At 43.0% G+C, this 26494-nt stretch overlaps 1 protein-coding gene across 1 annotated transcript in view; it reads right to left on the bottom strand.

The window, feature by feature from the left end:
• Nucleotides 1–6172: 6172 nt before the first annotated feature.
• NINJ2 (ninjurin 2) overlaps nucleotides 6173–26494 on the bottom strand; it is an 85455-nt gene continuing 65133 nt past the window's right edge. The window contains exons 2-4 of the mRNA XM_087722466.1: nucleotides 12489–12720; nucleotides 9629–9806; nucleotides 6173–7132 (exon numbers count right to left, since the gene is read on the bottom strand). Coding sequence (XP_087578592.1) covers nucleotides 9640–9806; nucleotides 12489–12720 — 399 coding nt within the window. The 3' untranslated portion in view covers nucleotides 6173–7132; nucleotides 9629–9639. The remainder of the gene's footprint in view (nucleotides 7133–9628; nucleotides 9807–12488; nucleotides 12721–26494) is intronic.

The raw sequence follows: 26494 nt of genomic DNA, 5'->3' as shown, positions 1-26494 counted from the left end.
GTGACTAAAGAGCCATGAATCATAAGGTTACAACGAAGACACAATCATTTCTTTTAACCATCTATGAATCGTCCAATCTCTATAATTATAGGTAAATCCCAGGGTAAATGAAGCAAATAAATTTATGAGAATTTAGGCCATTAAGGATGAATTAGTTTCCCATTAAAGGCAATTACTAGTTTTATACACTGCTCTAAATCATAACGAGTTGCCTCAGTTTGGCTTAATGTATCTGTAATCAGTCAATTTATTTGGTTAATCAGCTGTGGTTAAATCAGTTATAACTCAATCAGTGATGGGTTTCAAAATTTTTTAGAACCTCTTCTGTAGGTGTGGCCTGCTTTGTGGGAGTGGCTTGCCGGCCATGTGACTGGGTGGGAGTGGCTTGTCAGCCATGTGACTGGGTGGGAGTGGCTTGCCAGCCATGTGACCGAGTGGGAGTGGCTTGGCAGTCATGTGACTGGGTGAGTGTGGCCAACTTGTAAAATGTGGTGAAACTCACTTAATAACGCTCTTGCTTAGCAACCAAAATGTTGGCTCAGAAACTCTGGCATTTGAAGCACACAAGTCTTAAAGCTGTCAAGTTACAAGACCCTTGCACCACTAACCCTTTAGAAAAAAACCCCAGGGGTGTTCAAACTTGACAGCTTTAAGACTTGTGGACTTCAACTCCCAGAATTCCTCCTCTTGCGCTTCATCTTGATGATGTGCGGACGGGCAGGGGGAGGGAGCTGGAACCGGTTCTAAAAGGCATTGTAGATTTGTGGAACCTCTTCTATAGAAGAGGTTAGAACTGGCAGGAACCTACCCCTGAGCTTAATGCTAAAAAATATAGCTAATCACTAACTCCTCATTCCCAATCATTCCTGTATCCCATTTTGGAAAATTTCTGGTGACAAATTAATGCTAGTGTTTAGAGATCTGAAATGTGTTTGACTCGTCCATTTTGTTAGCATTCAGACTTGGACCTGAGGCAGAAACAACATTGGTCATTCTGTGGATGATAATTGTTGGAACCTTGATGGAGGGGCATGTGTCTTCCTAATCCTACCATCCTCGTGGTTGTGTTCAATACCATTGGTCTTAATATTCTCCTGGATTGCCTGTATGCTTTCCTGGGGGAGACAGTGTTTTGCACTTGTTCAGCTTCTGTGTGACTATTCCTAGTTGGAAGTTAAGAGAACAATAGGTGGTCCTGTGGTGGCCAAAATTGGCTACTCCCAAATTGGCTACTGCAGCATTTAATATTCTCTCTCTGGTTATTCAATACCAATAGCACTTAGATTTATGTACCGCTTCATAATGCTTTACAGCCCTCTCTAAATAGTTTACAGAGTCAGCATATTGCACCCCCCCCCCGACAATCTGGATCCTCATTTTACTGACCTTGGAAGGATGGAAGGGTGAATCAACCTTGAGCTGGTGAGGATCGAACTCCTGGCAATAGAATTCAGAGTTTGCCTGCAATACTGCATTCTAACCATTGCGCCACCATGGCTCTTATTCAAGCGGTGCAATTGGACACTTGCGAGGACTCACAAATGATTTTAGAGTTAATCCCCCGGGCCTTGGCATTGTAACTGCTGTGGAACCTAATCCCAAGAGGAGCAAATTTCCAACAGAACTACTCCAGCTTCACCCCTCTTGTTGCTCAGTGAGATCCCAGGGAGAACTGCCAAGTTCTAGTGCCAGGTCATGACTAGCTACAATATTGCCCCATAGAGATCTGGCATTTATAGATGTACTTCAGTGGTGGGATCCTCCCGGTTTAACAACCGGTTTGGTGATCGTGCAATTTGCGCGCACGCAATTTGATGAAATCTTCACTTCCGGGTTTCTTCGGAGGAGTAACACAGCTGATTCGCGTGGCAATCTGCTTTGCCACGCAAATCAGCTAAGAAGATAAAGGTAAGAAAATAGCGCAGGCAGGAGGTTGGGCCCATCTGATCATCGGGGAGAACCGGTTCACTCCCAGCTGATCGTTGGAGCTACCGGTTTGCCCGAACTGGTCCGAACCGGTTGTACCCAACCCTGATGTATTTTATATATTGAGCAGTGTGAAAACCTGAGCTTGGAGCAGAACCTTTAAAATTAGCAGCTTCTTTGCTTTCTGTCTTGTATTTCAGCACAAGTTCAAATTCTTCGCAATTGTTTGAAAATTTGTGGAGTCTGAAGGGTACTAAAGCAAAATTAGCAACATCAACAATAAATATAATTATGGCACCTTAGAGACTGACAAACTATTTACTGCATGAACTCTTGTAAATCCATTTCTCGCTTATTTAGTATCAGATTGAAAGGGAAAGCATATCTTTTATATTTTGACATCCATGGTTTTCTTCTTGTTTTAGATTATGAGATTGATTCAAGGGCAAAAAAAAAATTATATGCATTCTCTTGAGATAAAATAGGTTCCAGGCTAACCAGATAGTTAATTTTTATTGTTCAAGATATCAATTCACATATATGGTGAATAACAAGGAGTACATGATTGAATATATATATATATATATATATATATATATATATATATATATATATATATATATATATATATATATATATATATATATATATATATATATATATATATAAGCTATACATTACCTTTTTAAATCTCTTATTGCCCTATTAGGCAAATTATTAAACAAATTTATACAGCTGCCCAAGTACATATAAGTGACTCACTCTTTAAAAATGGCAATAGTGTAATGGAATGAATTTATCATATAATGGTTTTTGTCCAGTGGTGGGGTTCAGCCAGTCCACAACTGTTTGGGAGAACCAGTTGTTAACTTTCTAAGCAGTTCGGGAGAACCAGTTGTTGGAAGAAATCTCCTTTTGTTTTTTTCCACTTTACAGGGCTAATCCTGTAAGGAAAGCAGGAAGGAAACATTCTGGTGTTGTTTCTAGCCTAATCTTTATTGACCTGCTTACAGAAACTGCCTCTCTGGTTAACCCTAATGACATTGTAACAGCTAAGGCGAAGCGCCCATCGACCACAGTGATGTTGAGTTTGCAATGGCCACACAGTCACATGACCATCGAGCCCTGCCTATGCAGCTGGTCATTAGGGCAGAGAACCAGTTGTTAAATTATTTGAATCCCACCACTGCTTTTGTCATACAACACTTAAAGAACAGGTAAGAAATTACATAAATATTAATTTTAAAATTAAAAAATCTTCTAATAAAAAAAATTACATAAATATTAAAGAGACTTATAGACAAAACAGAGGGGAATAAATTCAGTGCCTGGGAATTCTAGTAATTTTATTCTCAATATATGAGACTATCAGGTTCATAAAAAATAGATAGGAAGTATAACTTCAATAAATATTTCCTTGGAAACATGCAAGAATTTCTTAAGCGAGTCAATTCAGCCAATATTTTATTCAGAACATTACACAACCTCTCACTTTCTTGGGTGAATCAAGTAGCAATCTGATTGAATAAGTTCAAATAAAGTAGAAAATAGAATACAGCATGAGCTATTGGGTATAAAAAGCACGCTATAAGGAAGACAAAGAACTGGAAATATAAATGCTAATTTGCCTGCTCTTTCTTGAATCCAATAAGAAGCACTAGAGGGAGTTATGTACAGTACAATCCTTCTCAGAAACATTTCTAACACAAAACGTAACACATATATCATATTAAAAGACTGCTTCTTGCCTCTCCTGATAACTCAAGTTTCTCTAAGACGGGACTAAATCAAACTTCTCTGGTGAGAAAAAAAAAATTACTTTCAAACAACTAAACTGCTGTGAGATTGGAATAATACCTTTTGACCTCATAGTTTGTGAAGATTCTCAGTCATCCAGGTCATGGTTGTCCCAAAGGTGCTTTTTCTGGAGGCAACTGGACTTTCTTGTTTTTTCTTCAAAGACGTTTCTCTTCTCATCCAAGAAGCTTCTTCAGCTCTGGTAGGATAGTGGGGGATTGAAGCAGGGGTGGATTTCAACCGGTTTGCGGTGGTCCCTGCGAACCGGTTGGTCGCCGAACCCGGAAGTAAGTAACTTCCGGGAACGGCAAAGGGCCCACCCGCGCCCGCGCGCACCCGCCCGCTCCTTACCCGGTTTTGACGAATTCTGCGCTTCCATGCATGCGCAGGATGCATACAGCGCCTGCGCGATCCTCCAGGAGCAGCTGGAGCATCGCACAGACGCTAGTATGCATGCGGGCGCCGCACGCGTGCACACGCGCGCCACACGCATGCGTGAGGATGCCACACACGTGCACGAGGACGACGCCGGCCTCGTTCCAACCGAACCGGTTGGAACGGGGCGAGAAACCCACCCCTGGATTGAAGGATTTATATTCCTTGCAGACAGCTGGTCATGTGCATCCTTTTAGAGAGTGTAGGAGTAGGAATGGGTTTCCAGAGAAAAAACATGCAGTCTACAGGAACCAGGAGCACCACTCAGGTGACCCTGAGGACACAGATGCTTCCAAGACTTTCCAAGTGCTTCAAAATCCCTCAAAAAGGATGCAAATGACCAGCTGTCTGCAAGGAATATAAATCCTTCCATTCCCCACTATCCTATCAGAACTGAAGAAGCTTCTTGGATGAGAAGAGAAACATCTTCAAAGAAAAAACAAGAAAGTCCAGTTGCCTCCTGAAAAAGCATCTTTGAGACTTTTGACCTCATGCACATGGAGTTCCACCACAGTTCAGGAATATCCAATAGCCTCAGTATAGGAAGGAGTAGAAAATACAAACTCTGTCTTCACTTCCAAATTAAATTAATTTTCCCCATCCTGGCTGGGGAGAATTCTGGGAAGTCCACATACGTTAAAGCGGCTAAGGTTGAGAAATATTGGTTTATACTATCCCACACTCACTGAAATCTAAACTCACACACAGCTCTAAAAGCTCTTCATTTTTTTATCAGCTATAGTGCACAGAAACCAAAGAACACCCTTGAATAAGGTATATTTTAATATATAAAGAGAAAACAAATAATATTTGGACTATCAAAGAATGTCCCAGGTGCAAGTGTGACAACCCAACTGCCTTTTCAAATAATGTAAAAGTAGAATACAAACAAGTTTTGCACTCTTTGCAAAAGAAGATTAATCTATAGAGCCTTAAAATAACATGCATGACTATATACCTTATTACCGGTATTAAAGTTAGCTGAAGTTTATACTGTGGCTTATTTCCTAGATACTGAAAGGCGTGTACAGTATCACGCATAGAGGCAATGCCTGCACTGGTCTGTATTTTAACAAAATGATAATGTTACTAAAAATACAAGTTTAAAATTAAGATTTATACGCTTTGTAAAGCAAGGCTGCCTTTCCCCCCTGTTGCAAATGACATGGGATTTTGACATCCCAATTGGAATGGAGTCATGTTTGCTTGGAGGCCTCTATGACGCTAAAACAAGGGTGGGTAGCTATGGCAACTTTATAGCCTGTGGATTTCAACTCCCAGAATTCCAGAGACAGCTTGCTTGGTTCAGAAAAATCTAGGAGTTGAAGTCCACTGATAAGTTTCCATAGTCACCCAGCCCTAGGATAATGTCTCATTTCCCAAAGTTCTGATTGATATAGTAAGTTTTCCTGAAAAAAAAACTAATTGTATGACACCCTAAAACTGTGATGGCGAACCTATGGCCCTTGTGCCACAGGTGGCACGCGGAGCCATTTGTCAGGACACGTGAGGCATTGCCTGTCATCTGGCCAATGCGCATGCGCGCACTGGCCAGCTGACTTCGGCCTTCTTTTGAAGCCATTTTTCGCCTCAAACAAACTTCCGCTTTGCTCAAAGGGTGGGTTTTCGCCCTCCGGAGCCTTCAAGGAAGCCTCCTGACGGCCCCTGAAAGCTCTGGAGGGCGAAAAACGGACCTATGGGGGCAAAAAACGGACCTACGGGGAACCCGGAAGTTTGGGAACTTCTGGTTTTTCCGTAGGTCCGTTTTTCACCCTCCAGAGCCTTCAGGGAAGTCTCCTGAAGGCCCTGGAGGTCAAAAATCAGCCCTGGGGCCTTCAGAGGGCACCCTGGGGGGTGGGGCGGGGAAGGCTGTTTTCTAGAAAGCCTCTGGAACCTGGGGAGGTTGAAAAAAAGCGGCAAAAGGATGTGTGTGTGTTGCTGCACATGCGCTCACGGGGGGGCAGGTCATGTGCATAGCATTATGGGTGTGGCACGCCGGTGCACAACTCCCCCTGTGCTCCCCCCTCGCTTTTGGCACGGCAGCCAAAAAAGGCTCGCCATCACTGCCCTAAAATATTCATTGTAGTTGCTGAAAATGTCCCTAAAATCTGTGATCCTGGAACTGCTGTATCTTTGCACTTGGAACAACTGGTGTAATAACAAGCACTTGTCCCAGAAGATGCAATAATTCAGGAATGGGGAACTCATTATCCTCCAGCTACTGTATAACTCCTATCATCAACTATTGTCCATGCTGCCCGAGACTGGATTCTAACAAGAATTAGAATTAGAATTAGAATAAGTTTATTTATAGGCCGCCCTTTTCCCTGAGGGGACTCAGGGCGGCTAACAACTTATATGGGAGGGGATACATACAATGACATATAACATAACATGTAATTAAAAAAATAAGCAACATTCATTCAGCATTCGGGTGGGGGCGCATTATAATCTTTACCCCCAGGCCTGACGGGATAGCCAGATCTTGAGGGCTGTGCGGAAGGTCTGGAGGGTGGTGAGGGTACGAATCTCCACGGGGAGATCGTTCCAAAGGGTCGGAGCTGCTACTGAAAAGGCTCTCCTCCGCGTAGTGGCCAGCCGGCACTGGCTGGCAGATGGCACTCGGAGGAGGCCTAATCTATGAGATCTAATGGGTCTCGAGGAGGTAATTGGCAGGAGGCGGTCTCTCAAGTACCCAGACAATTGTAAATGGCAATAGGTTTCCCATGTCTACATAGATAGTGGAGCCTTTGGGGATTTGGACTGTTTATGCTTAGGATTGTGCCTTTTCTGATCAGGCTGCTTTAGTTGTACGCAATCTTTTCCAAGAATGATGTGTAGAGCTGGTTACGGAAGGATAGATTAGAAAAAGGTTGAGAAAAAAGGGAGCTTATAAACGGAACAAAATCAAAAGGTGCCCTTCAGGATTGAGGTCTGAAGAAAGATCTCCCGGTCAACTGCTGTGGGCACCATCCTGCAAGAAAAACCAAAAGGTTAAGGACTCTCACGCACATTACCCATCCCAACACTGCTGATCATGAAAGGTAAAGGAGGTGAATTGAATGAACTCATGAAATATTCCTTTTTTTTAAAAAAAATGTTATAAAATATGTTTCTTCACCTCTTCGCCCAAAATGGGTCCCAGAGCTATTTGTATAAAAGTTGATTTAAAAAGAAGTGTTTGCACTGCATTTTTTTCCCCAGTACTAAATGAAATGATTGATACACATGCGAAACATCACGATATGATGTTTTAGAATTGGCAACTTTATCCAAGATTCTCCTCGGAAAAATCTATCTACTTCAGGGATGGGCAACTAATAACAACTTTATGATCTGTGGACTTCAACTCCCAGAATTCCTGAGCCATGGGATTCTTGGGAGTGGAAGTCAACAGGTTGTAAAGTTGCCATAGTTACACACCCTTGATCTACATCAGGGGTGTCAAACTGGTGACCCTTGGGCCGGATGCATCACACATAGGCCATGCCATCCCGGCTCCATAAAGGGGAAAATGTTACAATACGTCACGTGACAGCAACATGATGCGGCCAGTTTGACACCCATGATCTACATGGTTCCTAAGACTTGAGACTGACTTGTTAGCGTGTGATCAATCAATGAAAATCATGCAAAGTATTAGAAATACTGCACAAAGTATATTAGACATGAGGTAAGAAAAAAGAAAAGAAAACATGGCTAAATCTATTTTACACTAACATTGTTCACTGTATCTCTGTCAGTGGTGGGTTTCAAATTTTTTTAGAACCTATTCTGTAGGTGTGGCCTGTTTTGTGGGAGTGGCTCGATGGGTTATGTGACTGAGTGGGCATGGCTTGGTAGTTATGTGACCAGGTGGGCGTGGCCAAATTGGAAAATGTGGTGAAATTTACTTAACAATGTTCTTGCTTAGCAACCAAAATTTTGGGCTCAATTGTGATCATAAATTCTTTCTTTCTTTCTTTCTTTCTTTCTTTCTTTCTTTCTTTCTTTCTTTCTTTCTTTCTTTCTTTCTTTCTTGTGTCTCTCTCTCTCCCACTTTCTTTCTTTCCTCCCTTCCTTCATTTCTCTTTCTTTCTTTCTTCCTTTCTTCCTTCCTTCATTCTTCCTTCCCTTCTTTCTTTCTTGTGTCTCTTTCTCTCCCACTTTCTTTCTTTCTCTGTCCTTCTTTCTCTTTCTCTTTCTTTCTCTCTCCCCCTTCCCTCTCTCTCTCTCACACACATGTTCCTTCCAGTTGGTGAAAATTTCTGTTTTGCCAACTGGGAGGCTGGCAAATAAGCCTCACTATCCATTTAAAACTAACCCTATCACCCTACACACTGTGGGGTAGGGGTAATTTTCATGGTGGCAGAAGGGGGACTCGGCACTTGGCACCGAAGGCTTCACTCCCGAGATGCCCCCGTTTTCCTACCTATAGCCATAGGCATTGAAAGCCTTAAAACGCCACCTCCATGTCTTCATAAGGGCAAGCAGCTTCACAAATTGCATCAGGAATAGGGACAATGGGCAGTGATGACTGGAAAGGAGAGACCTTTCGTTTTTGGGGCTCCTGCTCCGCTCAGCTCCTGGGAGGGCTTAGGCGGTAGCGGCAGCGGTGGCTCCTGGGGAGTGAAGTCATTTTGGCCCCCTGAGCTGCCCGCCAAGTCTCTGAGGCACCTGTCGCGTGTAGGAGGAGGAGGAGGGGTGGCGTAAAGCAGTGCCACCTTAAACCAAAGCCTCTGAGTAACTGGGAAAGTAAGCCGCGCTTGGAACCTGCCGAAAACTACTGCTCGAAAAGCTTTTATATTCAGTCTCGATTCATAAAGTTATTTATTTTTGAGCCCTTATGTTCTTTTAGGATACACTTCGCTTTTATGTAACCCCCTGATCTTAAATACACAGCTCTTTTTTCTTTGGCTCCCTTCAAAAGACTATACTCTTTTCACTCAGAGCACTAGACACTACACTGTTCCCCTCACGACACTACACCCTTTCCCCTCTGAACACTACACCCTTTCCCTTCAGAACACTAAACACTACACTATTCCCCTTAGAACTCTACACACTTTCCTCTCAGAACACTACATACTTTCCCCTCAGACCACTAGACATTACACTGTTCCCCTCAGAACACTACACATTTTCCTCTCAGAACACTACACACTTTCCCCTCAGAACACTACATACTTTCGCCTCAGAACATTACATACTTTCCCCTCAGACCACTAGACATTACACTGTTCCCCTCAGAACACTACACACTTCCCCTTAGTACACTACACACTACACACCACCTTCTACTTTTCTATCCATCTTAAAATGTCTCTATCCATTCTCCCAATGGATGTTTGTAACCCTTTACCAAGTTAATTTTCCTCAAGTAGCTAACCAGACAGCTGAAAGCTGAAAGAATGGGAAGAAAAATGGGTCCACTAAGAAATGTCAACCTAGTCAAACGAAGAGCTAGGTAGGAATTCCATCCCCTTCTTACCCTTCCAAGAGTCAGTAGAACCTTCGTCCATAAGAGTTTGGATACAGCCCTGTCTTCTGCACCCCAAAGGCTGTAATGAAGATGTTGATAATGACTATGATGAAGACGAGGATCGTGGTAATATTGTTGAGCAAGTCCAGGCGCTGCTGTTTTGCCACATCATTCAGATTCAGTCGAGCTAAAAGCATTAAATCTAATATGGTCAAAATTTCAGACAGAGGTACTTTGTTTTCTTCCCCCCTCCCTCCCTCCCTTTAATTACAGGTGCTTTTGCCCGAGACTCAGAAAACACTAAAAAGAAATATACAAAACTGCATTGAATTATTTTATGATTTCTTGAGTATTAAGTAAAGGTAGAGGTTCCCCTCGCACATATGTGATAGTCATTCCCGAACTTAGAGGCGGTGCTCATCTCCGTTTTAAAGCCGAAGAGCCAGTGCTGTCTGAAGACATCTCTGTGGTCATGTGGCCGGCATGATTCAACACTGAAGGCACACAGAATGCTGTTACTTTTCTACCAAAGATGGTCCCTATTTTTTTACTTGCATTTTTACATGCTTTTTAACTGCTAGGTTGGCAGAAGCTAGGCCAAATAACGGGAGCTCACTCCATTACATGGTGCTAGGGATTCGAACCGCCAAACTGCCGACCTTTCTGATTGACAATTTCAGCGTCTTAGCCACTGAGCCACCGCATCCCTCTTGAGTATTAAGATGGTCTTATTTGATTTTTCTCCCAAAAAAGTCAGGGTAATAAACCATGATGTCCTTCCCAATCCTATATGTGATTATTCCCCCCCCACACACACACACAGTCTACACAGCAGTGAGAAGTAAAAGCTTAGAAACAGGGCTTCGATCCGTTACGGTTGCTTGTCTTTCCTTGCATATTTATAGCTAAATCAAATATTTCAGGAGCAAATTGCATCCTGGGTTCTCTCCCCTCCTTGAATTTCTCACTGCTTAGCAAAGAGGAGAATGCAAAAACAATACATTTCCTTGATGTAATATAAGTTTACACCACTCTTAAAATAAAACGTGCATATGGAGAACAGGTGACAGGAAACATGTGGCCCTTCCTGATTACTTTCCTCCCCCCCCCCCCCGCCAAGGAGCAGGATTTGCTGTCATGCAAATGACATGTGGAACCAATAGCAAAAGGCGCCTTGGTGCTTGGTGAGCTGCCCTCCCTAGCAATTTTCCACAAAGTTTGTTTAACCGAAAACCCAACGCAACTCTCCATCCAACAGGGCCTGATTGCTTTTGAAGAACGGATTCGATGACACTGAGCCATTGAAATAAGTGTGTGTGTGTGTGTGTGTGTGTGTGTGTGTGTGTGTCACAGTTTGGACCCCCTGTTGGTCAGACATTTTTAAGAAGCTGAAAGCCAAGGGTGCAGGATCCATGCATGTTGAGAATGCTAACAATCAGCCTCTATATATAGAAGAGAGTTTCTATTGATACAGGAGGACTGCAGCTGTATGGAGCTCAAGTTCATGACCCTGTCATTCCTTTCAATGCCAAACACATAAGGAGAGAAAGACAGGCTGCTTTTATCATGCAAGGGCATGAGGGGGGGACAGGGAGGAGGGGGGGAGCAAGGGGAAGGAGCACGGAGGACCAACCCAGACAGTTGCGGAGACGGTTTCCTCTATATATAACCACAAGAGATTCAGAGAAATATACTAGGGCTATTACAAAGGGAAGGAAAAATACCACCAGGGTGGTTGTATTTATTTAAGAAACGGGGTCAATGCAGGAAGGTGCGTGTAGGCCGCTTCTTCAGCCGCAGCGTGCAACAAACACATCCGTGTTTTCATGGCTGCGGACAGCAAGTATCAAAGTCTTCCCATCAAGAGCACTGTGATGGAAATTTGATTGCTCGCTGTGACCTGGTTAATTGGAGGCTTCCAAGCTCTCTGCTTCAATGGGAAAGCTTAGTATTGTTTAAGGCTTCGCTTCTCATCAACTCCAGCTAGTATAGACAAGGACGGAGAGTAACTGTAGTCAAACAGTCCTGGGGGGAGGCAGCGAATGCGCTATTGATAAATCCGCTGGATCTTAAATTGCGCGGGTTTTAAAGATGGGATAGGACAAAGTATTGGAGATCCCCGTTTCTTTTAAGCAGCAGGAAACTGTCTTAATGTCAGTGTCAAAAATGTCAGTAGTTCTTAGATTACAGCTTATTTAACCAACTGGCTCAGTGGCTAAGACGCTGAGTTTGTCGATCAGAAAGATTGGCAGTTCGGCAGTTCGAATCCCTAGCGCCGCGTAACGGAGTGAGCTCCCGTTACTTGTCCCAGCTTCTGCCAACCTAGCAGTTTGAAAGCATGTAAAAATGCAAGTAGAAAAATAGGAACCACCTTTGGTGGGAAGGTAACAGTGTTCCGTGCGCCTTCGGCGTTTAGTCACGACGGCACAGCGCTGACTCTTTGGCTTTGAAACGGAGATGAGCACCGCCCCCTAGAGTCCGGAACGACTAGCACATAGGTGCAAGGGGAACTTTTACCTTTACCTATTTGTATTAATATACTAACACTACACTAAGTTTCATTAAAACATATACAGTAGTTCTTGACTTACAACATTTAGTGACTGTTCAAAGTTGCAACGGCACAGAAAAACGTGACGTGACCATTTTTCACAGTTACGTCCTTTGCAGCGTCCCCATGATCACTTCCAGTATGTATGCCATATGTTTGCCATCACGGTTCTAGGGCACAGTTTAGGCATTTGGATTTTGGGACTGTTCACATACAGTAGCTTCTCTTGTAAATGACTCAAACAATTCAATTACAGTTTGAAGCAAAGAACAGGAAAGCTCTCCTTATAACCCCCCCCCCAAAAAATCCCCATCTTACTCATCACAATAAGGAGAATCCCAATGGTCATCTGGAAGAAGAGGGACACGCTGATGAGAACTATCAGAGCCACATAATAGTGGAATGAAGGTCCCTGTTCCAGGACTCCCTTCAGCTGTGCAGCATTAGCCATAAAGAGGGCCACATCCAACATGCTCTCTGCCACACTTTTCTTGGTAGCATAATGGTTTATGTTGATTACACTTTCCCCACGGAAACCAAGGTTAGATCCCTGAAAGAGAAAAAAAACAACATTAAGAACCAGGAAGGGAAATTACCTTGCCCTCCTGTTATAGATGGATGCAATAAATGTGTCACGCCTGCAAGCCATCTTTTCTTTTGGACCTCAGGCCTGCCACACTTTCTATTATTCTACTATGCAATTTTTTCTATTGTGGGAAAATGAGAGAAGGGATTATACGGAGTTGTGTGATATGTAGCCATAACAAAATTCCTTTCTAGAAAGCCAAGGTCATCCTTTGTCTCTGCACCTCTGCACCTGACCGGAACTGGATGGGTGGAACTGCCAGCATGGCAGTGGGGGATTGGACCATGTGATGGACTTGTGGGTGTGGGGGCAGGATCTTGAACTTTCAACTAGGTGTGGAAGCTTTCAGATTTGGGTTTTCCCAGATGTGCCCACATGGCTCTCTTAATAAATTGGAACTTTGCCTCGGACTCTGATTTACTTTTGGATGCTATTTGGAGCCCTGACAAAATGTTCTTTAGATGTTAGGCAGTTCCACCAAAATGGCAAATTTTGGCAAAATGGCAAACAAAAATAGATTGTAGTAACAATCAGAATTCTAAAAACAGATAACAATGCTATAGAAAGTTAGTACCCACCCATCTCCTCGAAGAATGGAATATTTTGGGAAATATTAAAAAAGCCAGAATATTATATTTCCCTGGATGATAAAAGAAGAAACATGTTTTAAAGACAGAAAGAAGGTCCCTGCCTACAGCAGATGTTTGGTGCCCATTAAGAAAGACAAAAGACCTCCAGCTTCGGGGTAATGGGATTAAGACATGACTAAGATTAACCCATCTAGCAGCAGAGCTCCCCACATGGCACAAACTCCAAAGGACATTGCATCACCCAGCAAACTTCAACCAAGCCTGGGAGCTCAGACAAACATGACCCCATAGAAATGTGACAACAGCCAATAGAATACATGTTCTTGCACAGGAACAGGAAGCTCAGGTGCAAAGCCCAAGAGAAGGTATAAAAACCCCTCTCTCTCAACTCCATGTGGTCAGCTGCACCAGAACCATGTGCTTGGTGATTCTGTTCACCATTAAACTCTCTTTCCAATCAGCCTCCTTTTTTCCAGTGTCTATCTCCCGGCTTGGAACCAAACCAGATAGCTATTTCTTCCAACAGTGCATATATTAAAATCAAGCTCTATTACCATTTTCCAGCCTGATACCCTCTAGGTATATTGGATTAAAAATGCAAAATGCATTTACATATATGCCAAATGCATTTGCAAATTAGAAATACAAAATACATTCATTGTTTTTTTCTCTTGTTATTTGTTTGCACCGGATAAATGAGAGTGAAAGATTCTTGTAACTGCTGAGGGTAACGTTGCTTATAGCAATCCATAATCTTTGCCCCAGTGTATCTCAGTTCATTGTATAATCTTTGCTGCAGGTGCTATCTGCCAAATTTTTGAGAGACCTGGATGGAGCAATAGCAATAGCACTTAAACTTAGATATCGCTTCATTGTGCTTTACAGCCCCCTCTGAGCGGTTTACAGAGTCAGCACATTGTCGCCAACAATCTGGGTCCTCATTTTATCCACCTCGGAAGGATGGAAGGCTGAGTGAACCACGAGCTGGTCAGGATCGAGCTCCTAGCAGTGAGCAGAGTTTGCCTGCAATACTCCATTCTATTTATTTTACACATCTATCTTCCCTTGGTATGCCATAATAATAATAACAGATTTATACATCGCTCCATAGCAATAGCGCTTAAAACTTATATACCACTTCATAGTGCTTTTACAGCTCCCTCTAAGTGGTTTACAGAGTCAGCGTCTTGCCCCCAACAATCTGGGTCCTCATTTTACCCACCTCGGAAGGATGGGAGGCTGAGTCAACCTTGAGCCTGGTGTGTCAACCTTGAGCCTGGTGAGATTTGAACTGCTGAACTGTAGCTAGCAGTCAGCTGAAGTAGCCTGCCGTACTACACTCCACTGCACCACCTCGGCTCTTATATATTTTTCTCCATTGTTTTTCTCCACTGAAATCAATGACCCAATAAACAAGGGCATGTATAGAAGCCCTTCAAAATGCTGAAATAACTTGTGTCTTTGTTTTACTGCCTCAAGAAACAACATTCATGCATTAGTAATTGTCAAATCTCCTTGGGACTTGTTGTTGTTGTTGTTGTTGTTTTGCTTGTCACAGATTTGCCACTGTCACCTTCCAGAATGATTTTTTTTTAGCTTCCCAATCTATCCTAAGCATACCTAAATATCCGATTATTCTACTGAGGAGGATTTCACAATGAAACAGAAGCTTCCATAAGAATGAAGTCTGGAGGAATAGAACCATTCAGAATAAGAAGGGTTAACTATGCACATTGACCTCCTATCTGTTTAACTTGCACAGGAAATATACATCACAAGCTGCAGTTTCAGAAGACATAGCAGCTGACATTAAAACTGGACACTAAAAGTTACAAATCTCAATACGGAGATGGCTATTCTTTGACAGATGAAAATGTATCAGGCTGAAAAGAGCTCATTAGAAAAGCCAAAAATGGAAAACGAAAAGAGTTAAATATTTTTAAAAGGCAAAGGTAATGGCCAAAGGTGATATTCAGCCAGTTCTGACCGGTTATGGTGAACCGGTAGCGGAAATTTTGAGTAGTTTGGAGAACCGGCAAATACCATCTCTGACTGGCCCTGCCCCCATCTATTTGCTGCCTCAGTCCCAGCTGATCAGAGTCCCAGCTGATTGGCTGGGTCATCTTCTGTTGCCCTGCAAAGGAGAACGGAGCTGGAAAGCAGGTTAGTGGAATGGGGTGGAAATGGGGATTTTACAGTATCCTTCCCCCAGGAATGGGGTGGAAATGGGGATTTTACAGTATCCTTCCCCCAGGAGTGGGGAGGGAATGGGGATTTTGCAGTATCCTTCCACTGCCATGTCCACAAGCCAAGCCACGCCCACCAAGCCACACACACACACACACACACACACACAACCGGTAGTAAAAAAAAATTGAATCCCACCACTGGTAATGCCAATCTGTGTACTTCATAAATACAAAACTGATGACTTTATTGAGCTCAAGAATGGATAAAAATGGACAGCATGCTAGATACCGCATTTTTCAGAGTATAAGACGCACTGGAGTATAAGACACACTAAGATTTTGAAGAGGCAAATTAAAAAAAGTTTTTGCACTCTGCAGACCTGCCAAAAACGGCCTGTTTTCGTGAAAACGGGCCAATTTTTTTGTCAAAAAAAAGGGCATGCATAGCCTTTAGGAGACTTATAGAATGCTTCTGGGGGCTGGAGGGGGGCACAAACAAGCAAAAAAAGTCTGTTTTTCACTCATTTTTGTCCTCCCCAGCCTTCAGCAGCACTCCGGAAGCCTCCTAAAGGCTATGCATGGCCATTTTTGCAAAGGGGTTCAGGTTTCGGGAGGCCAGAAATGCTGTATTCAACATTTTTGCACCCAGCTTTTCACCTTCTTTTTTGAGGGAAAAAAGATGCGTCTTATACTCCGAAAAATATGGCAAGTCACATCTTGAGGAGGCAGGAAACTTAGATAAGAATCTAAACCTTAGAGTCTCTTTTTGAGTGAGATGGAAATTTTAGTTATAAAGTATACAAAGAAAGAAGACTATCAAGGATCAGACTACCAACAAAGATAGGAATAGTTAAAGCAAGACTTTCTTAGTGGAAATGTACGGCTGTGAAAGCAAGACACGGAGCAAGAACAAAAGAAAGAAAATAAATAGTGGTGAATTATGGATTTGGAAATGGTTTCTAAGAATATCGTGAACTGCTGATCAGTCGTTGAACAAATAAAGACTGAGGCACTGATCAGCAAACATACATTCATTTTGGCATGTGGTGCAAACAGGTGATGAACTTAAAAAAAGGACTCTGCTTGTAACAGTGAAGGAAACACAATTAGATGAAGATAATAGACAAGGGGAGGTGGGGGTTGAATGAGACCAAGAATATCGCTAGAACATTCCTGGAAGAACTGTAAAATATAAGTACAGTCTTGTTGAATTGGAAAGCATTTGCCCATATAGGATAGTCACAGAATCAGAGCCACCTCTGAGAGGCTAAGCTTGCTCTCTGTGTGACCTGCCACCAATTGGAGGCAGCCAAGGTACCATGCAAGGGTGAAATGCTACCGGTTCACCCGAACCAGTAGTAAAAAAAATGCTACCGGTTCGGGCAAACTGGTAACTCTGACGATCAGCTCTGACAATTAGAAATCACGCGACACAGCTGATTGTCACACAGCTGATCGTCAGAACTACCAGTTCACCTGAACCGGTAGCGTTTTTTTACGTTCCAACGATCAGCTGTGCACAATCAGCTGTGCCGTGCGATTTATATTTGCTAGAAAGCAGGAAATCCTGCTTCCTAGTAAAGCTAAATTGTGCGGCACAGCTGTTCCCCCCCCCCCGTTCTACTTACCTTTGCAGACTCGGAAAAGGCTTCTTAATCCTCCTTTTACAGCACCTTTGGAACAACCATAACCTTGATGACTGAGAATCTCCATAGATTCTCCTTGATTAGTTTCCATCTATTGCTTCCAGTCCTGCCATTAGATGCTTTGAAGAATAAGTTGACTCCCTCTTCTTTATGGCAACCCCCTATGGCATCTCTAACCGTGTGTACATATTTGTTAGAGCCTATACTTGTGCTGATGGTGTATATGTGGGAATAAAATAGATGACTGGATTTGTTGCAGGGAGCCAAAGCAATTGTACTGCTTCTGGAGAAAAATTTAGCATTCTGGGTACAATCCAAAAGATTTCCTTCTGATGTATTTTAATCATGAATATGGATCCCCATCACTTTAGCAATAGCAATAGCAGTTAGACTTATATACCGCTTCATAGGGCTTTCAGCCCTCTCTAAGCGGTTTACAGAGTCAGCATATTGCCCCCAACAACAATCCGGGTCCTCATTTTACCCACCTCGGAAGGATGGAAGGCTGAGTCAACTCTGAGCCGGTGAGATTTGAACAGCCGAACTGCAGAACTGCAGTCAGCTGAAGTAGCCTGCAGTGCTGCATTTAACCACTGCGTCACCTCAAGGTTTTGAAGAGACAAATTTTTTAAAAAAAGTTTTTGCACTCTGCAAACTTCCCCAAAACAGCCCGTTTTTCATGAAAACGAGCCCCCTCTTTTTTTAAAGGGCATGAATAGCCTTTAGGAGACTTATAGAGTGCTCCTGAGGGAGTGGGGGGGGGGACAAAAGGAGGCAAAAAAGAGCATGGATAGCCTTTAGGAGAGCAAAACTGAGCAAAAAACAGCCTGTTTTCTGCCTTCCCCAGCCCCCAGGAGCACTCTGGAAGCCTCCTAAAAATTATGAATGGCCATTTTGGTGAAGGGAGCAGGGTTTGGGGAGGCAAAAAATGCTGTATTCAGTGTATAAGATGCACCCTGATTTTCAGCCTCTTTTTTTCAGGGAAAAAGGTGTCTTATACTTCAAAAAATATGGTAATACTTTCGGGTTTTTTAAAAAAACATACTTGTTGTTGCTCATTTCTGTCCATCAAAGCCCCTTTTATTCTCTACAGATTAGGGAAAAAAACACAATTGAAAACGCTAAAGGCAGGGCAGATTGAAAGTGATGGCGTCATGCCATTCTGCTCCTTTGAGCATCCTATTGTTTTTATATTTCATGACTGGTTGAGCCTCTGTGGTCACCTGGCCACCAACATCTCATTGGGGAGAAGGACTTTCCAGGGCCAAGAACAGATGTGTAGAAAGCTAGCACCCACCGCTCTCCTAGAAGAACGAAATACTTTGAGAAATATTTAAAAAGGCGGAATATTATATTTTCCCTAAAAGAGAAAAAGAAATCTTAAAGGAAACAGAGACTCAGAACCACAGTTCCCTGCCCCCCAAGCAGATTCTACCCTGTTTCCCTGAAAATAAGACCTCTCCAGATGATAAGCCTCATTAGAGCACATGCGCTAAAATAAGCCCTCCCCCGAAAATAAGCCCCCCCTTAAAATATTGCAACACAGCAACAGCCATGAGGTGACAATGCTCTCCACCTCCTGCACCTCAAAAATAATGAGACCTCCCCGAAAATAAGGCTAAGTGCTTTTTGGGAGGGTCAAAAGAAAATAAGACCCTGACTTATTTTCAGGGAAGCACAGTAAGCAAAGGCCAGCTTTTAGAAATCCATTCAAAACAGGATATTTTGAACAAAGACAGAATTAGGTAGAAGGGTAGGATCAGTCCTCACTCAAGATCCAAACCAGGAAAGCCAGTAAGACACAATAGGAATGGCCCAATACCATTTCAGGACACAAACTTCTTCATTACATTATCTCAATGAGTCCAGGCTTCAATCAATCTGAATTCAGACAACCTAAAAAGTTAGCTGTGATCCCTGCATAACCCTCCGGGAGTCGGACAACCAATAGAATACATGTTCTTGCACAGGAACAGGAAGCTCAAGGGCCAGGATACCCAAGAGTGGGTATAAAAAACCCTCACTCTCCACTCCATGTGTTCAGCTGCCCAGGACCTCAAACCCATTAGATCCTGTCCTCCAATAAGCCATCTTTCCAATCAGGCTCCATGTTTCCAGTGTCTTTCTCCCCACTTGGAACTGAACCAGATGGATATTTCTTCCAACAGATGGATTAAGATGCACTGCCTGAAACTGCCTTTAAGAACATAAGAAGGTAGGATGCATATATGCATATATAAATCTGTTTATACTAAAAACTACTTTGCAAATTGAAAATTCACTACGTATGACCAGCATCTTTAAGACCATCAAACAACACATATAAGGACAGAAACTTCCTTATATCAATAATCAAATAGGCTAGTTCTGCTTCTGGAAGCTGTTACCAGATGCCAGGAGAAACCACTCCTCTTATTATTATTATTTTTAGTTATTCCAAGATTTAAAACTGATATTACTTCATTTTTTGCAAGTGACTTAAAAGGAAGCAAGAAGGGGGAGAGGGAAGAACAGCAGGATAGGAGTGTGTGTGTGAGTGAGTGTGAGAGAGAGGGAGGGAGGAGAGAGAGAGAGAGAGAGAGAGAAAGGGAGAGAGAGAGGAATCATATGAATAATAAATAATCTTCTCCCCTTTGACAGTATTTGCTGGCAACTCTCAAGGCACTTGGTTAAGAGGCCGTTAATTCCAAGTGAGCCGCTGCGGAATGCCAAATCAAACAGAGAGAGACACCCTGGCAATTCACACAAAGGAAACAAAAGAGGCAGCATGTACAACCGGGCGTAGGAGTCGGGGATCTTTAAGGCTGCACAATCAGACAAGGATGTCTGAAAAAGATGATACAGACACTATTCAGGGCTGAGGCCTCTTCTTGAATGTGAGCCAGGAGCCAAGGAAGGGTCAGAGGAAAAATGTAAAAGGCCCCTGGTTGCAAAAAACTTGCTTTGACTTCCCAGAGAAACAGTTCGACACAAGAGCATACAGGTAATCTTCCCCTTCCCGCCATTTGTTTAGTGACTATTCGAATAGCAATAGCACTTAGACCAGTGTTTCTCAACCTTGGCAACTTGAAGATGTCCGGACTTCAACTCCCAGAATTCCCCAGCCAGCGAATGCTGGCTGGGGAATTCTGGGAGTTGAAGTCCGGACATCTTCAAGTTGCCAAGGTTGAGAAACACTGACTTAGACTTATATACGGCTTCATAGTGCTTTGCAGCCCTCTATAAGGGGTTTACAGAGTCAGCATATTGCCCCCAACAATCCGGATCCTCGTTTTACCCACCTTGGAAGGATGGAAGGCTGAGTCAACCTTGAGCCTGGTGAGATTCGATCGGCCAAACTGCTGGCTGCTGGTGATCAGCAGAAGTAGCCTGCAGTACTGCACTCTAACCACTGCGCCACCCCGGCTCTATAACAGCACTGGAGAGATGTGACTTATAACTGGTTTTTACACTTAGGCATCCCCATGATCACATGATCAAAATTTGGCCGCTTGTAACCTTCTCAGCTGGCTTCCAACAAACAAAGTCAAACACACACAGTATATATAGGAACAGTATATATATATGCTGGTCTTGTTGTATTCGGGTCTTTTCCCGTGTAAGATTGAGATTGTCTTGGCAACATTTTGTTTTCGGCTTAAAGCGTGGTCGGAGCTGCCGTCTTTCTATAAATCTTGGTGGGGGTGTGTGGAGTGCTGGCTTTCTTTCAGTAAGTGGAATGATTGGTTGTGTGGTTGTATCATGATTGGTAGATTGGTGCTGATTGGTGCTGGCTGTGTGTCCGTTGTTGTTTTGTGTTGTAACGGCCTGGGTGGCGGGTGGGGCTCGTTTGTTGACTAGGGCTGGTTTCCAGATGTCTGGTAGGTGGGAGGTATCGTCACATTTATTCATGTTGTGGGGGTGTTTCTCTATTTATATAAAGAGCATAATTATGGAAGCTATCGAAATAGAGAAAGACCCCCACAACAGGGGCCAACTGATTGCCAGAACTACTGGTTTGCACGAATCAGTCCGAACCGACTAAATCCCACTCCTGGTTGTAAGGTAGAATTCCCCACCATATCATGGTGGCAAAGTGGTTAGAATGCAGGATTGCAGGATAATTCTGCCAACTCCCAGCAGTTCGATCCTGACCGACTCAAGGTTGACTCAGCCTTCCATCCTTCCAAAGTCAGTAAACTGAAGACCCAGATTGTTGGGGACAATATGCTGACTCTGTAACCTGCTTAGAGAGGGCTGTAAAGCACTATGAAGCGATATGTCTAAGTGCTATTGCTATTGCTACCCAATGACCTGAGAAGGTTTGATGGACACTCCAACATTAGGACAGGGAAGCTGCAGTGTTTGGGATAATGCTTTCGGCTGTTTATTAGTTCTAGCTCAAAAGAGGCTCTCAAAAAGTAGAAACCTTCCATAGTTATACACTGTTTCCCCCAAAATAAGACCTCCCCAGATAATAAGCCCAATCAGGGTTTTGTGCACGTGTGCTAAAATAAGCCCTCCCCCCAAAATAAGTGCCACACAAACAACACAAGGTGAGGACGGATGGGGCAAAAGGGAGGGGGTAACATGCCCCATGCACCCCACACACCCTTGCCTAACAGTTGCTCCCGCAGTCATAGCCCTTCTGCACACCTTCTGTCACTCTAATGGCCACTGCAAAGAGTGGTAGGCCCAAAGGCGCCCAACACCTCCCCCAAAATAAGGCCAAGCACTTATTTTTTGGGGGGGGGGGGTCAGAAGAAAATTAGACCCTGTTTTATTTTCGGGAAAACACGGTAGTACTGAGAAACTTTCTGAGATAGAAAGAGGATTGGCATCTCTCCCTGCTCAAAGCTGTAGAAATTATAGCTGTTTACATTTAGACAACAACCAGGAAGAATTGCTTCAGACCTCGCATGAGTGCAAGAGACCCACCTGCTATTCATTAAAACAACCAAACTTCTTTGTTTTGCTATACAAGCCTGGAAAAAGGAGCTACTGCTTTAAGAGTTGCATTAAATTGAATGATTCCTTAAGAAGCAGCAACTTTTTTCCCCCAGTCTTGCAGAGAAGTTTATTGCAGGATCTAACATACGGCTTCGGGATCAGTTTCCTGCAGCCTAAGAAAAAGCAAACCTTGGAAATTTACCGTATTTTTCAGAGTATAAGATGCACCATTTTCCCCTCAAAAAAGAGGGTGAAAATCTGGGTGCATCTTATACCCAGAATGCAGCATTTTTGGCCTCCCAAAGCCCTGCCCGCGTTGCAAAAATGACCGTGCATAGCCTTTAGGAGGCTTGTAAAGTACTCCTGGGGGCTTGGAAGAGCAAAAATGAGGGGGAAATGGGCTGGTTTTTTGCTCATCCCCCCCCAGAGAACTCTATAATCCTCCTAAAGGCTATGCATGCCCTTTTTTGACAAAAAATGGGCCCTTTTTTGCAAAAAACGGGTCATTTTTGGGAGATCTGCAGAATGCAAAAACTTTTTTTTTTAATTTGCCTCTTCAAAATCTTGGTGTGTCTTATACTCCGGTGCGTCTTATACTCTGAAAAATATAGTAAGTCTTATTTTAGTTAAAAAGCTTTCTTATAGACACTCACTCCCCCCCGAAATGTTGACTTTGGTGAGATCGTTCCAGAGGAGAGAGAAAAGTTGCCAATGGTGATCAAGAGAGAGTCGAGGGGGGACTCCTAATGTCAGCTTAAGCAAACACTGCTTGATGAATTATAGTTCTCGTCATCTCATTGACACGTTCGGCAGAGCAACTGGAAATACATGACAAGAACAAGGCTTGGCTGCGATTTTAAAGCGTGCAACTTTTCAAGAACAGGTAAATCAAGGTGAAAGGATGTTGGCGGACAGTTTTATGACCTGTACTTGGCAGACAGCAAGAGCCGGCAGTTGTTCCCTAAGAATTAAGTGGAAATTAATTCTCGATCTTTACTTTCACCTCTCCATCAGTTTTCTAGGATGCTGGAACAGAATTGCGAGCAAGATACAAATGGTTTTTCAGGAAGAGTCTAGTTGTACTACATCCAGGCTTTTTTAGCCTTCAGGAAACCCTGAAAGACAGTTAATTCCTATGAAGGCAGAAATAGTCATAGCCAGTGGTGTATTAACCATTAAGCAGACTAAGCACATGCTTAGGGCACCAGGCCCAAGGGGGCACCACAAAGTTGAGAAAGAAAAAAAACAATGAAGATTTGTACAGTATGTACAAAGGAGGAGGGCACCAAGATTTGTCAGTGCTTAGGACACCAGTGAGCCTTAATCCGCCAAAGGCGATAGCAATAGCACTTAGACTTATATACTACTTCATAGTGCTTTTGCAGCCCTCTCTAAGCGGTTTACAGAGTCAGCTTATTGCCCCCAACAATCTGAGTCCTCATTTTACCCACCTTGGAAGGATGGAAGATTGAGTCAATGTTGAGCCGGTGAGGATTGAACTGCTGACAGCGGGCAGAATTAGCCTGCAATACTGCATTCTAACTACTGCACCACCACCATTCAGAACAATTTGATAAATCAATGAAAAGAGCTGAAAATGTCAGAATGACATTTCTCAAATTAAAAAGAAAAATTCTGGTGAAGAAATGGAAAGGTATAGGATGGGAAACATCTGACTAGCAACAGCACTTAGACTTATATGCCACTTTACAGTGCTTTACAGCCCTCTCTAAGTGGTTTGCAGAGTCAGCCTATTGCCCCCAACAATTTTGGGTCCTCATTTTACCCACCTCGGAAGGATGGAAGGCTGAGTCAACCTTGAGCCTGGTGAGATTTGAACTGCCAAATTGCAGGCAGACGGCAGTCAGCATAAATAGCCTGCAGTACTGCACTCTAACCACTGTGACATGGTTAATAGATTAATAGTATCACTAAAAAGTGGAGTAATGGATGAGCTGGCAGTGTGAAATAGTCGCAAAACAGGACAATTCAATTTCAGACTGCATTGATTTCTAAATCACAGGATGTAATGTTTTTACTTTATGCTGTGTTGCTTGGAATCCACCTCCCCTATTATCTCCAATTCAGGACATCTCATTCTAAGAAGCATTGTTCGAATTTGCAAAATGGCAAAGGTTTGGTCCAAGAAAAAAACAACTAAAGCATTTTTTAAAAGACTGGAAACCTTATATGGACTTTTTGCTGGAAGATGAAGAGAACGTCATGATGATTTATAGATTTGAAGATTAAGAAAGATATGGATTAAATGAGGGACTGAAGGAGTCTGTATAATATCTCACAGGGAAGCAAGTCAGTAAAATTGTAATTATGTGTTTTTAAAAAGGTTGGGGATCCAGTATGCATTCTTTTAACTTTAATTTCTTTCTTTTTCATTTTTTGTACTTCTTCTCTTCTTTCAATCTCTTTTATTCTCTGGGGGAAAAAATCTCAATAAATACAAATCCATTGATACAAATAGCCTGTTATTTTGTATGGTGGCTTGTGCAGAGAAGAAGGTAAAATCCCCGTGGAACACCTTGGTGGCCGGCATAACTAAACGCCGTATAAACAGTCTCTAACAAGACTGAGCAAAGATGTCAAAATACCCTGAATCAAGATGTTACACATATGAGAACAGAATTTCCAGTTGTATCCATAGGTAAAGGTAAAGGCTCCCCTCACACATATGTGCTAGTCATTCCCGACTCTAGGGGGTGGTGCTCATTTCAGTTTCAAAACCGAAGATCCAGCGCTGTCCGAAGACGTCTCTGTGGTCATGTGGCCGGTATAACTGAATGCTGAAGGTGCACGAAATGCTGTTACCTTCCCACCATAGGTGGTCCCTATTTTTCTACTTGCATTTTTATATGCTTTCAAACTGCTAGGTTGGCAGAAGCTGGGACAAGTAACAGGAGCTCCCTCCATTACACGGCGCTAGGGATTCAAACCGCCCAATTGCTGAGCCAAGGTGGCGCAGTGGTTAAATGCAGCACTGCAGGCTACTGCTAGATCAGCAGGTCAGCGGTTCAAATCTCACCGGCTCAGGGTTCACTCAGCCTTCCATCCTTCCGAGGTGGGTAAAATGAGGACCCAGATTGTTGGGGGCAATATGCTGACTCTCTGTAAACCGCTTAGAGAGGGCTGAAAGCCCTATGAAGCGGTATATAAGTCTACTGCTATTGCTATTGCTATTGCTATTGATCTTTCTGATGGACAAGCTCAGCTTCTTAGCCACTGAGCCACCGCATCCTTTAGCTGTATCCATACAATGGCAATAACATCCAGGTTTAACTCTCTAAGATCTTTTATATTGGGACCCTGTGTGCACGCGCACACACAGCACAGGTGTGTGTGTGTCTGTGTGTATGTCTGTGTGTGATAATTAAATGGAATATATCCAAGGCATTAACAGAATAACAGAATTGGAATGTACCTTGGAGATCTTCTAGTCCAACCTCTTACACAATATACCCTATACCAGTGTTTCTCAACCTTGACGACTTTAAGTCCTGTGGACTTCAACTCCCAGAATCCCACAGCCAGCTGGCTGGGGAATTCTGGGAGTTGAAGTCCATAGGACTTAAAGTCGCCAAGGTTGGGAAACACTGCCCTATACCATTTTAGACAAATTGTTTGTCCAATCTCTTCTTAAAAACCTCCAGTGTTGGAGCACTGACTACTGCTGGAGGCAAGTCATTCTACTCATTGATTGGTCTAATTTAAAGGACATTTCTCTTCAGTTCTAGGTTGCTTCTCTCTTTGATTAGTTTCCATCCATTGCTTCTTGTTTTCCCTTCGTGTGCTTTGGAGGATACAATGATACCACTTTTCTTTGTGTCAGCCCCTTAGATATTGGAAGACTGCTATTATGTCTCCCCTAGTCCTTATTTTCATTAAACTAGACATACCCAGTTCCTGCAACTGTTCTTCGTGTGTTTTAGCCTCCAGTCCCCTAATCCTCTTTATTGCTCTTCTCTGCACTCTTTCTAGAGTCTCCACATCTTTTTTATGTTGTGGTGACCAAAACTGGATGCAGTATTCCAAGTGTGGCCTTAACAAGGAATTATAAAATAGTTCCAATACTTCACATTATCTTGATTCTACCCCTCTGTTAATGCAGCCTAGAATTGTGTTGGCTTTTTGGCAGCAGCAGCAAACTTTTGGCTCATATTTAAATAATTGTCCACAAGGATTCTAAGATCCTTCTCGCAATTAGTACTGTTGACCTATTCTATATCTGCACATTTGTTTGTTTGTTTTTTCTTGCCGGAATGCAGAGTCTTACTTTTCTCACCATTGAATTTCATTTTGTTAGCTAGGGCCTAATTTTCGAGTCTGTCAAGATCCTTCTGTATCTTGAGCCTATTTCCTGGGGTGCTGGCCA

Source organism: Thamnophis sirtalis, unplaced genomic scaffold, assembly GCF_051295495.1.
Source record: "Thamnophis sirtalis isolate CommonGarterSnake01/CBP01778 unplaced genomic scaffold, rThaSir2_p1.2 scaffold_9, whole genome shotgun sequence".
Classification (NCBI taxonomy): domain Eukaryota; kingdom Metazoa; phylum Chordata; class Lepidosauria; order Squamata; family Natricidae; genus Thamnophis; species Thamnophis sirtalis.
Note: the sequence above shows the minus strand (reverse complement) of the source record. Positions and strands in the feature narration are given on the sequence as shown.